Source organism: Lathyrus oleraceus, chromosome 1, assembly GCF_024323335.1.
Source record: "Lathyrus oleraceus cultivar Zhongwan6 chromosome 1, CAAS_Psat_ZW6_1.0, whole genome shotgun sequence".
NCBI lineage: Eukaryota > Viridiplantae > Streptophyta > Magnoliopsida > Fabales > Fabaceae > Lathyrus > Lathyrus oleraceus.
Genome location: NC_066579.1, coordinates 2092021 through 2104979, shown reverse-complemented (window position 1 = coordinate 2104979; position 12959 = coordinate 2092021). Strand labels below are relative to the sequence as shown.

At 42.0% G+C, this 12959-nt stretch overlaps 1 protein-coding gene across 1 annotated transcript; it reads right to left on the bottom strand.

The window, feature by feature from the left end:
• Positions 1-10996: 10996 nt before the first annotated feature.
• Positions 10997-12467, bottom strand: LOC127086504 (E3 ubiquitin-protein ligase SDIR1). Its single transcript, XM_051027281.1, has 7 exons — positions 12390-12467; positions 12200-12254; positions 12042-12094; positions 11715-11943; positions 11432-11546; positions 11123-11159; positions 10997-11032 (listed from the first exon to the last, which is right to left on the bottom strand). Exons 1-7 carry the CDS (start codon positions 12465-12467, stop codon positions 10997-10999), a joined length of 603 nt encoding a protein of 200 aa, XP_050883238.1.
• Positions 12468-12959: the final 492 nt, after the last annotated feature.

The window sequence follows — 12959 nt, the reverse complement described above, 5'->3', positions numbered from 1 at the left end:
CCTATCATTTGAGCTCTTCTGGATCTAATTTTTTGCATGATGTTCATTCATAACATGATAAGCTTGCATAAAAAAATTTATGATCATTGGTTGCATTTCTGTTTTGATTTGGATTTTCCATCTTTGATGTCCAACTTTGATCCCATTGCTCGCCTTTGCTTTACATTGATCATTTGATGCCTTTGCCTTATGAATTGTTTTTGGTCCTTTTAAGGACTCCTTCTTGTTTGATTGAATGTGCTTCATGTTGAAATATTGACTTCTGTTTTGGTCATTTGCTTGCCTTTGACCCTAGTCTTTGTACTAGTGGTTTGTACTCACCAATTGTGTTTTGTGTTTCAGGTATTTAGCACTAATTGTTGGTGTGGCCTCATTATTTGAGATACAATTTGCTTTGATCACTAACTATTGTTGTGTTGTAGGTCCATTGATGTGATGAAATCACTTGAGTTCTTGCACTTGTGACTTGCATTGTGTAGATATTGGAAAGTTACACTGTTGTTTGTTTGGTTTTCTGAATACAATATGAACTATTTGGCTTTTGTACAGGTACATTAGTTGCTAGCTTTGCTTTTGCTTAGACTTTGGAGTATGGTTGATACACCACTGAGGTAGTTTGGCCTTCTTCTCCATGTAGTCTGGAAGTCCTGTCGCCTTTTTGGCAGGCATTTTGGCTGAAGTCCTCCTTATGAGGCTCTGATTGTGATTGTCTACATTTGTGCCAAAGACCTCCAAGTGAGGCATGTTACTTGATAAGACCTCAAGATGAGGCAATTGACAGATAGAAGGGACTAGCAGCCAGTCCCCTGTTATTCAGTGAGTCGTTCTTTATGCTCGCACTACGTGCTGATGCTCTTGAACAAATACCCAAGATCTCTGTATAGAGTCAGTCAAGTGGAATAGGGTCCCTCTTTCTAGATCCCCACACCTTCTTTGATTTGAGCTCACCCAGGCCAGGGTTAAGAGCATGAGGTTTAATCCTCATTATCATATTTGATCAAGCTTCACCCTAACTCTCAATGTTAGTGGTTAAGAGCTTCAGCATACCCCTACAGTTTTGGCTTGTTTGTCGAGGTTGATATGACCCCTCTTGACTAAAGCCCAACCGTTTGTCTGAGCCTCTTGTATGTATATAGTGTGTGATGCTTGATCATTTATGATTGGTGTTTATTTGCTGTTTGAACTGACTTGCTTCTTGTGTGAGTTAGGTTCTGATTAGAGATCTCAACTTAGGGATTATGGATTGCATGACAACTATTAGGCTCGAGTTAGTCTCCCTTTTAGTCTGTTGTTTCCCTGGTCTCTGGTTAGGAGAGAGTTTCTCCCCTATTAAGGGGAACTATGTCGCCCTAATTCTCATACCAGATGAGATACGTAGGCAGGAGATCGTGCGAGATCTCACTGGGCAACCTTTTCTTTTTTTTTGTAACAACTATTAGGCTTGAGTTCCAGACTCCCTATTAGTTTGTTTGTTCACCCTTTTCCTTTTTTGTAAGTGTTCACCCATCATTCGTTGGCTTTGGTGTGAGTACTTGATTGTCCAGAGTGGGCGTGTGTGGTATGTTTTACCTTATGGGGTTCATTTGTGATGATGGTTATCATCTTTGGGGTTCATTTGTGACGGTCGTCACTCATTTGGGGTTCATCTTTGGATGTCTGTTTACTTTGTGTTGGTTCGCACGTAGAACCTTCTTCTTTGGTGTTTGCTGGTTAGCATTTGTTATTGTTTGGAGTTGGATGTAAGTCCATGGATTGACATTCTGTTTCCTGTTTATTTGTTATTGTTTGGAGTCGGATGTAAGTCCATGTATTGGCATTCTGTTTCCGGTTGTGTGGGTTTTGCTTGGAGTCGGATGTAAGTCCATGTATTGGCGTTCTGTTTCCTTTTGTGTGGGTTTTGTTTGGAGTCGGATATAAGTCCATGGATTGGCATTCTGTTTCATGTTGAGTGTTTCTTTTGACGTCTCAGCGTCTCTTTTCAGTGTTTTGTTTCGGCGTGCGTTAGCCGAGCTACGAGTGCTCTGATTCTTACTTTGGATAGAGAAGATACGTAGGCATGGGATGCGATATCCTAGCGAGCATGTTCCCCATTTCCCCGAACTACGTTGACTCTGATGTTTGTTTCTGACAAACTACATAGGCCCAGGATGCGACATCCTGCCGAGTCCCCTTCCTCCATCTTCCTTCACCTGTTTTATTATTCCAGTGCATGCATTTCTTTGAGCAGTTTATTAGCAACCTTTTCCTATTCTTTTGAGCGTGGATCCCGTCGAGTACGAAGGACGTGAGGGGTGCTAATACCTTCCCCTTGCGTAACCGACTCCCGTACCTTGCAATCTCTGGTCGTAAGACCGTTCATTTTCCCTTTCTTAGGTTAGTCCTGCGCTCCCTTTCCGTCATAGGATGAATAGTGTCGATGGCAGCTTTGTAAACATGTTTCTTTTCCACCGGTTGTTTTTCGCGTTGCGACAGCTGGCGACTCCACTGGGGACATAAAGTTGACCTTTTGCTGGTCCATTTTCCCTAAGCGAGTCAATCCTAGCGCTCTTTAGGGTAGTTTTGGTTGCTTGTATTGCTTTATTTATTGCATTTGTGATTATTATACTGTGATTGTATATATTTGCATATATGTTTGCATGCATCATATTATCACTGTGCTGGATTTTGGACAGGTTTGGTTCCTATGATTTGGGGTGGGTGTTCTGAGTGGGGCTAAAACCCAGGCCCGAGTATACACCTAGGATTAGCGTGGTCTCATGTTGCCTCTCATGTTAGGTCAACATGTTTTTGGCAACGTGACATACCACAGCCGGACGAGGTTCTTTTGAGAGAGCTCACCCTTGTGGAGTATCCACTATGGTTGGGTTACCTCTTTTGAGCTGTTGACTTCGGTGATCGTTCTTTCCCGGATCTTTGGTTTAGATGATCTTATGAGAGCTGCAACGGCACACCCGAAAGGGCAAACCCGTTGAGTATCTTGTCCGATTGTCGAAACCATTATCCGCCTTAGGATGACCTTATTAGAATTCACCTGTGAGGGGATGGTTGATTCTTACAGCACAAGTTCTGTTGGTGACTATTTGATGGTGATTCTGGTTCAGTCGGATTTATGGATATTTATTTCTGAGACGCCGGAGTTCTGTCCGTGGTATTTATCAGCGGGTTCCATTTATTTCGGATCCCCGGGTTGAATTTGGGGTTGCTTGTTCAGAGGATCTTGTTGTTATCAGATCAGTGGCTTTCCTGTGATGATGGTGATATATCCTTTGGTCCCGTTTATTTCGGAACCCCGGGTTGGAGTTATGGCTACTCAGGTCCTCAGATGGCTGTGATCCGTTCAGAGACCGGAATCCAGTACAGTTGATATTCAGATGACTTGGAGGATGGCACAGTGCATTGCATTCATGCATCTGCATCATTCACATTTTGCATTTATCCGCATATAACTCATGTTTATCCATATGCAGGGGACATTCTTGATTGAGATCCTGGTCGAGAGACTTCTTTGTTCCAGATATGAGGACTGGCTTGAAAGACGATGTTGTCTACAGTTTCTTTGATCTAGAGATTGGTGTGCTGAAAGATATGATATCATTGATTACGCCTGACCGTGTGGGGATGTTTCGTGAGACTTATGGTGGTATTTTGAAGATGGTTTTCAGGCTTACAGATGGGGATAGGAGTGCCATCCACACTTTTCTCCAGTTTTGTGATCCTGGTTTGAGATGCTTTGTCTTCCCAGATTACTTGTTGGGACCTTTGTTGGAGGACTATGCAAGTATCCTGGGTATTCAGATCAGAAACTAGGTTCCTTTCTATGCTACTAAGGAAGAACCCGATGTTGGTGAGATCTCTCGTGCTCTTTATTTGAGCCCCGAAGTGACTAAGGGAGGTTTGAAGGAGAAGGGAAGGTTGCCCGGTTTTCATCTGAGTTTCTTGGAGGCTAAAGCCAAGGAGCATGCTGTTTTGGGTGATTGGAAGGATGTCCGTGCTCTGCTTGCTGTGAGCATTTATGGAATCATCTTGTTCCCTAATCAGAAGAACTTTGTAGACATTAACGCCATCCGAGTGTTTGTGCAGAGGAATCCTATTCCTACTTTGGTTGGGGAAGTTTATTACTCGGTCCATAATCGAAATGAGAAGCGGCGTGGGGGATTGATTAGATGTTGTGCTCAGTTGTTATACAAATGGTTCATGGGATATTTGCCTTCCAGAGGTGCCTTTGTCTTTCTGGATCATACTGCCAAATGGTCAATCAAGTTGATGGGTTTGCGAGCCAAGGACATAGCTTGGACTCACAATGGTATGGCTGGACGAGACTTCATTTACAGTTGCGGGAGTTTTCCCAATGTGCCTCTTATAGGAGTTCAATGTTGTATTAATTACAACCCGGTGCTTCTTAAGAGACAAATGGGGTTTGCTATGGAGGTTCCTCCCCTTGAGCGTGAGATTCAGGAGTCTTTCTACTTCCCGGCTGAGGGTAATCAGACATTGTTGAGGCAAGTGTCTGATGCATGGCGCGACATTCAGAGGAAGGGAAAGGTTCCTTTTGGTAGGGTTAATAGTAGGTCTTTTCCTCCGTTTGATGATTGGCTCAGAAAGAGGATTGAGCTCACGCATCTACCATTTTCTGGGGGTGATCCTTGGTATCCTTTGATTGAGGGGCCATGTTCTTATATCAGTATGGAAGAGTTCCTGGAGATGAAAAGGGAGAGGGATCAGCTGCAAGCAGAGAAGACTGAGTTGGAGATGAGTGTTGCTAGAATTCAAATGGCTAATCAGGAAATCAAGGGGAAAACAGAAGACCAGGCTAAGAGACATGCTCTTGTGGTGAAGCGTTTTGAGATAGACACCGCTTATTATTGCAAGATCAGCCAAGCTTTAGAATCATCTACAAAGGAGCACGACATTACCAAGGAGAAGTTGGCTAGAGCTTTGAAGGTCATTGAAGATGAGAAGAGAAGACAAATCCTTGTGAAGACTCAGAGGGAAGCTAGAGCCAAAGTCCTTACCGTAGACTGGGAAGCAAAGTTGAAGGTTAAGGAAGGAGAGCAAGCGAAGATTATGGCCGAGAGAGATCATTATCTGGCTGAGAGGGATCATTATTTCCGACAGATGAAGATTCATCAGAAGGAGGTGGGAAGACTTCAGCAGGAGAACACTGAGCTCAGGTTTGCCGTGAAGTTTACCAGGATGGTTGATGATGCAGATCCTTATGTGGGACCTTCTTCAGTATAGCTTCTATTGCAGTGTTATCATGTGTGGATTACCGTCAGGCATGTTGACGGAATTCACTTGCTTGTATTTTCTTTCTGATTCTGGAGAATTGTAAACTTGATTTGTATCAAGCCTGATGTATGACTCTTGCACGTGTTGTGCACTTTTGATATACAGTGGTTATTGTCATTCAATGATTGATCTTCAAGCTTTATTTGCTTTTCTGTGCACACTCACATAACACACACATGGTCAGGTGATATCTTTTCTAAGTCATAACTCTCTGATCTGTATGGTGAAACCCGGTGATTGATGTCAGAATGTTGCTGTCGGATTATTATCTGTCTCGATGAAACCAGGATCGAAAGACAGAGTGTCTCTCATGTGGATAGGCATTGCATTCATGCATGAATCATAATAACTTGTCTTCTATTTTGCAAGTGTCGGTTTCTAACGTGTTTGGTTGTTTCAGGAATCATTGCTCGCGCACATAGAATCATTCCTTTACACGTAGCACGTCCGCACAGATACCCTACCAGGCGCAACAAATCCAAACTGATGGATTTACCCAACGCAGATATTCTCGAGTTGAAAAAGAAGATGGGAGAGTTGATCAACGTCATGCAAGGGTTCGCCTTGGGGCATAAGGCACTTGTTGAGAAAGTGGAGAAGCTTGAGCGGGCTTCTGCTGCCAACAGTGGTAATAATCTAGAGGGTGTTTCCAACAATGGTCTTGGTGGTTCTAGGGATGGTGGTGATCCCAGAAGGAAGGCAACTACTGCTGGTGTAGTGATCAACAACGGTGGAGGTTTTGGTTTTGCTGCAGGCGGAGGGCTAGGTCCTGCAGGCAATCTGAAGGATAATCAGTTTCCTCCTTTCTTTGGGGCCATGGAGGATAAAGAAGAAGATCAGTTCTCGGTGCTGAATGAACAGTTTGGTCAGTACGGTATTCAGCCACCAAACAAAGAGATTTAGGTACTAGCAGAGAAGATCAGGGCTCTGGAAAGCCATGCTACTCCTGGGGCTATCAACATGACGAATATGGGGCTGGTTGAGGGGATTGTGATCCCACAGAAGTTTAAAGTGCCCATGTTTGATAAATATAATGGGAGTTCTTGCCCAGAAACTCATCTCAAGGCTTTTGTCCAAAAAATATCTGCCTATACTATGGATCAGAAGCTCTGGATGTACTTCTTCCAGGACAGCCTGTCTGGTGGGTCTCTGGAGTGGTATACCAAGTTGAGATCATCGGATATCAAAAGCTGGCAGGATTTGGGGGAAGCTTTCTTTAAGCAGTACCAGTTCAATGCTGACATGGCTCCTAGCCGTACCCAGCTGCAGGGTATGTCTCAGAAGCCGAATGAGGGGTTTAAAGAATATGCACAAAGGTGGAGGGAGTTGGCTTCCAGAGTACAACCACCGTTGGTGGATCAAGAGATGTCTGATCTGTTCATGGGTACCTTTCAGGGGACTTTTGCTTAGAGAATGGTGGGTTGTCCCGTCACTGGTTTTACAGACATTGTGGTGGCAGGGGAGAGAATTGAAAGCTGGCTGAAGATGGGGAAGATACAGGGTAGTGCTTCGTCTTCTGGGTCGAAGAAGCCATTTGGTAATGGTCAGCGTAAGAAGGAGGGTGACACGAGTGTTGTGTATGCCCAGAGAGGACATGGTAGGGATCGTTACTACTAGCACACAACTGCAGTAACAATTCCTGCTGATAATCAACCTGCACAACAACAACAACAACAACAACAGTCACAGCAACGACAACCGTTTCAACAGAGAACACAACGGGTCGGGTATCAAGTGAGAGGGAGAATGACTGATCATTATTTTGATAGGCCGCCTGTGACATATTCATTTCTGCTGAAGAAGTTGAAAGATCTGGGGTTGGTTCAGTTGAGAACATTGGCTCCGTTGAGACCGGATCAGAGGCCTGCAAACTATGATGAGAACACCAAGTGCGAATTCCATTCTGGTGCCCCTGGACACAATGTGGAGAATTGTAAAGCTTTCAAACATGTGGTCCAAGATCTGGTAGACTCCAAGGCCATCAATTTTGCTCCATCTCCAAATGTTAATGCTAATCCCATGCCGACGCATGGTCAGATGGGGGTGAATGCAATTTTGGAGGGTAAGAGGAGAACTGGGCTGATGAACGTGGATCAGTTAAGGACTCCATTGGCTGAGGTCAAGAGACAGTTCTTGAGGAATGGGGTCTTTCCGGGTTGCGATGATCATTGTGTTGCTTGCACTGTCACTACCAATGGGTGTGTTTTATTGAGGGAGGATGTCCAGAGGATGATGGATGATGGTAGTCTCAAGTTTGAGAAAATTGGTTTGGAGAGGGAGGACGTTTCTACTATAACCATCTATTTTGATCCGATCGACTTGTCAGCACTGGCAGATGCAGCTCCCGTTACCATCACGGTACCGGGGCCCATTCCATATGAAAACGATGATGATGTGCCGTGGGATTATGGTGGGGAGGTATTTTGCAATAGAGAGAAGCAGGAGGAACAGGCTGCAGGTGAAACCACCGTTTCAAAGGTGGATAATGCCGGACCTAGTGGTTTCACTCGCAGCGGAAGGTTGTTTGTGCCCGACACGTTGAGGAGTGGGGAGGCAGAAAAAGAAAAGAAAGATAAGGTCGAGGCTTTAGCCAGGGCAAGAGGGAAGCAGATGGTGAGTGAGGGTACTCCTGTAGCGACACCGGCGCCTATTGGGTCGGAAAAAGAACTTAATGATGAAGCCGAGGAGTTTCTGAGGATCATCAAGAAGTCTGAGTATAAGCTTGTTGACCATCTGCAACAGACTCCGTCTAAGATTTCAATCCTATCATTGATGTTAAGCTCCGAAGGGCATAAAGAGGCTTTGTTGAAAATATTAAAGAGAGCCTATGTCCCGCAGGAGATAACGATCAATCAGCTAGAGACAGTGGTGTCTAATGTCAATGCCAGCCATGGGCTGGGTTTCACTGATCTTGATCTTACTGTAGACGGGCGTAATCATAATAAGGCATTACACATCTCAATGGAGTGTAAAGGAGCAGTGCTCTCGCACGTTTTGGTGGATACCGGCTCGTCACTCAATGTGTTGCCAAAGAAGGCTCTAGCAAAGCTGGATTGCGAAGGAGTAGTGTTAAGGCCCACTGACCTGGTAGTTAGAGCATTTGATGGCTCTAAAAGGGCTGTGTTTGGGGAAGTGGAGCTCCCTGTGAAGATCGGGCCCGAGGTGTTTAAGTCTGTGTTTTATGTCATGGATATTCAGCCGGCATACAGTTGCTTGTTGGGTCGACCATGGATACACGCTGCTGGGGCAGTGACTTCGACTTTGCACCAGAAATTAAAGTATATCTGGGACGGGCAGGTCGTAACAGTTTGCGGGGAGGAGGACATCTTTGTCAGCCACTTGTCATCGTTCAAGTATGTAGAAATGGATGGTGAAATATGGGAAACACCAAGCCAGGCGTTCGAAACCGTCAAGGTGGAGAATGCCATCTTTGCTAAAGAAGAGAAGAAGCCGTCCATTTCTTCTTACAAACAGGCCGCTGAGGTGGTGAAGAGTGGAGAAGCCCCAGGTTGGGGAAGAATGATAAACATCGCGGCAAAGGAAGACAAGTTTGGGGTTGGTTATCAGCCGGGCCGAGGCTCGTCTGGATAGAGCAGAGGACGTCGTCAGCCGTTCACGTTCACCAGTGCTGGAATGCTAGATCCAGATCATGTCTGTGCGGTGGGTGAGGGGACTGACAGTGACTGGGAGCTGGACTCGTGGATAAAACCGTGCGTACCAGGGAAGGAGATCCAGAACTGGAAGGCCGAAAAGATCATCACTGTCACTCTGCGTGAAGAGTAATATTTCTTTTTTTCAATTCTGTCTGCATGAAAGCCATACGTTTTGCCCAAAACGTAATGGTTCATTGTAAGGGCCACCTCATGTGTTTCATTTTGCAATGATTGCATCATCAATAAAAGGATGTTTTTTTTACATTAAAAGCGGTGTTCCCTGTTTTTCATTTATTTTTGCAGTTTAATAAAAAAAATAAAAATGGCAATGTTTGTCTTCATTTTCCTTTTAATTTGCTTCGTTCCGGCTCTAAAGCAATGCATGAATCAACATTCATGCAGATGCGATCATTCTCCGGATCTCATTGATAACAATCCTGTTACACCCTCATATGACTTCGACAATCCGATCTATCATGCCGAAGAAGAAGGCGAAGAAGATTGTGAACTGCCGGAAGAATTAGCCAGGTTGTTGAAACAAGAGGAGAAGGTGATTCAACCCCACGAGGCACTACAACAAACAAGACCTTAGACAGCGCTTTTTTTAGCCTTAGACAGCGCTTTAAAGCGCTGTCTAAACCTCCGCTGCTAAAGGTTTAGACAGCGCTTTTTTAAATCTTAAAAGCGCTGTCTAAGCCCCCCCCCCCCCTTAGACAGCGCTTTGGCCAAAAGTGCTTTATAAGACCCTCTTATTTTAAATTTTTTAGGTATACCTTAGAAAGCGCTTTTGAAAAGCGCTGTCTAAGCCCCACCCCCTTAGACAGCGCTTTGGCCAAAAGCGCTTTCTAAGACCCTCCTATTTTAATTTTTTTAGGTATACCTTAGACAGCGCTTTTCAAAAAGCGCTGTCTAAGCCCCCCCCCCCCCCCCCCCCCCCCCCCCTTAGACAGAGCTTTTGCCTAAAGCGCTTTCTAATCCCCCCCTTAGACAACGCTTTTGTACTGTCTAAGGTATAAGAAATTTTTTGAAGCTTTTGGGGTGGGGGAGAATATAAAAGGTTTTCAACATACCTAACTACTAAAATCAGTTTATAAATTTAAAACTGGAGAATATTCCACAATAAATGTTCAACTACATCAAAGATGCATTTTCTCAATGATAAACTCAAGCTCGTGATGGAACATCCAAAGAAAAATACTTTTCAAAACAAAGGCAATGCTAACAAAAAGTCAATATCTTGCACATCCAATTTCAACTGTAGCTAAAATTTTAAAGGATTTCAACTACACTTTTTTCATTAAAATTTTATAACAGAAATGAAGATTAAAACATGACATAAAAAGCTTGATCTTCTTTCTATTAAGTTCAAAGTGACTATTGGCTTTTAAGTGTGTGTGGGCGCAAGAGAGCACGTGCATTTTTCCACCCTTGGTAAAATCTAGGTGCCAACACTCCGGAATTCAGAATGAGTGTCAACGCACACAAAATACATGATTTGACTTCTTGCATATATTAGTGACTTAGATGAACATTAGCTGAGATGACTAAGTGAACTGGCAGGATATATCATCAAACAAATAGAAAACAAACTATTTGCTAAAATGTAACAATGCAGACCAGCTAAACACACCTGATGCAGGCATGGCAAGCTACGAAGTACATCTCCAACATTAACCTGCTCCAAGCATACACTGCAGGTGAGATCATCATCTGAGGCTTTTGAGTTTCCAGTCGCCTTTGAATTATCCTGCGTTTTCTGCTAGAAACAAAAAGAAATTAATCATGCAAACCTGCCGTCACTCCAAATGAAAATATAGTAATTTGATAGTAAGGAAAATAATCGATGTTGTATACTCATCATTTTGCTATTTATCTCCCTTATGGGAACATCAACTGGTGGAAAATTCACCAGACAATGTCAGAGATGGTGGTCTATATATAGCCATAATGGTCTATAAAAATGATAAAAAGATATTCAAGAAAATAATATAATGGCATAGATTTTCAAAGTCCCAAGCCCAACAATGATAAATGTGCTATTTATTTTTAACTCATCATGTAATATCCATTAAAGGATTGTCATCTCTTTCCTGTACCACCAGGAAATTTCCAAGAAAATCGAATAAAGTAGACTTCATAAATTTATGAATAAAGTAGTAAAAGTGTGTGTGCGTGCATACATGTTGGCAACTTGGCTTCTGTAATACTTTAGCATTCCTACACTATTAATATAAACCCATATAAAAATGCATTATCATGCATTTTATTTTACCAACTGTTAATTATAGGTAGAAGCTCCCCATTGTCTTCATTAGTTGCATCAAATATTCAAATGGGATCTTATTTTCATATAATTTAAAAGTATATGTAACATTAATCTATATCAATGCATTAAATTAAATAATTTCGAATGGTAAAAAGTCATTGAATAGTTTAAGCATACAATAATTTAAGGGAATATATAACAACTGATCGGACTGATCACTTACTTTTGGGGAACAGAAAACCTGTATTTGTGAACTGGAAGAGCATTTATCTCTTCTTCAGTCATAGAAGGTGCAGTAGAAACATTATCCGAATCCAGAGCTCTTAAAGTTTCATAATCTAAAATTGGAAAAGGAAAAATAAAACGAATTAGGAATATTATTATATAATACACCTGAAGAGTAGTGAACACATAAATTAACTACAATATTTTTTAATTTCAAAAGGTTGTAAAAAATTTATTGTGAAACAGAGTAAGAATTTATACTATGAAAAGAACAAACAAACCTAGATCATCAAACTCCCGATCAAGAAGTGCCAGCTGAAGTCTGAGACCCTGCAGACGCCCTCGGCTTGCAAGTGCTATCGATGGAGGCATATGCAACCGTAGTTCTGTGTGGCCAAGAAGGCCACTGGCTGCTGCTGCATGAGCTTGGGCCTGGGCTTGAAGCTGTTGACATGTCGCATACATCCTTAGCATTGTAGCCATCAAAAAAACACCAAGCACTAGCCAGAGCTACAAACAGAAAACCTCATAAATCATAAACGATATTAACAAGTTCATATTTTTTTAGATGAAATTTATATGCTTTGTTTAGATACATAAGACCTTACCAGAAAATTTGGTGACATCTGGTGGGAGTTCAGTATCATGAATAACAGGAGAACTGAAATATATACGGATTAAGTTGTGAATGGAACATTGGAGAAAATATAAAAATGCAAATTATCTACACAACAAATTATAAAAGAAACTTAATTTGAAGACATACCTGTTACGAGAAAAGTGAGTGAGTTGGAATTACTAGGACGTGCTGCATGAACACCCTGAAGAAAAGATTGAAATCAGTACAAAACAACACTTTATTCATTAAACATAAATCAAAGAAACAATAAAGCATCAAATTTTTTAGATATAATAACACATTTATGCAAATAATAATTGATGCAGGCAGTACATACCAATGCACACCTCGCAGGCATAAATCCTGGAAACCCATTTTCTATATCACCTCTTGCTCCTCGAAAAACAAAACTCATGGCTCTATATATTTGAAAACTTGAACTAAAACTTCATAAGCTGACTATATACCCAGACCAGAATCAACAATTAAAACCTTTCAATATTCTGAAATATCAAATAAAATGGTAGTTAGTAAACAAGAAACCAACACCAAATACATGATTGAGGGTGAAATTCAATAGCTATCACAGATAAGATAAAATCGGGAAAAAAAACCAAAAGTATCATATAATTATATCAAGAGAGAAAGTATATTATATAACATACCACACACTAAACCCATCAGGATTATCCCTAACATTGTCAAAAACACTTGCAATGCCTGAAACCAAATGAATGAAAATGTTAAGAAATGACGAACAAAACGCAGTAGAAATGACGAACTGAATCAGAAATGAAAAAATGCAGAAATGAAGAACATACCGCAGTAGAAATGACATTCTGAAACCGATTCTTCAAACACTTTCTGGTATTGAAACCGAATGATTACAATGTATTCTCGTTCGCTG

Excerpts from the sequence above, each read along its gene's own strand:
- LOC127086504 (XM_051027281.1), bottom strand. The coding sequence starts at position 12,467 with ATGAGTTTTGTTTTTCGAGGAGCAAGAGGTGATATAGAAAATGGGTTT. Across the intron at positions 12,255-12,389 it reads TGCCTGCGAGGTGTGCATTG|GGTGTTCATGCAGCACGTCC; the intron begins GTATGTACTGCC and ends TCTTTTCTTCAG. Across the intron at positions 12,095-12,199 it reads ACTCACTTTTCTCGTAACAG|TTCTCCTGTTATTCATGATA; the intron begins GTATGTCTTCAA and ends TATATATTTCAG.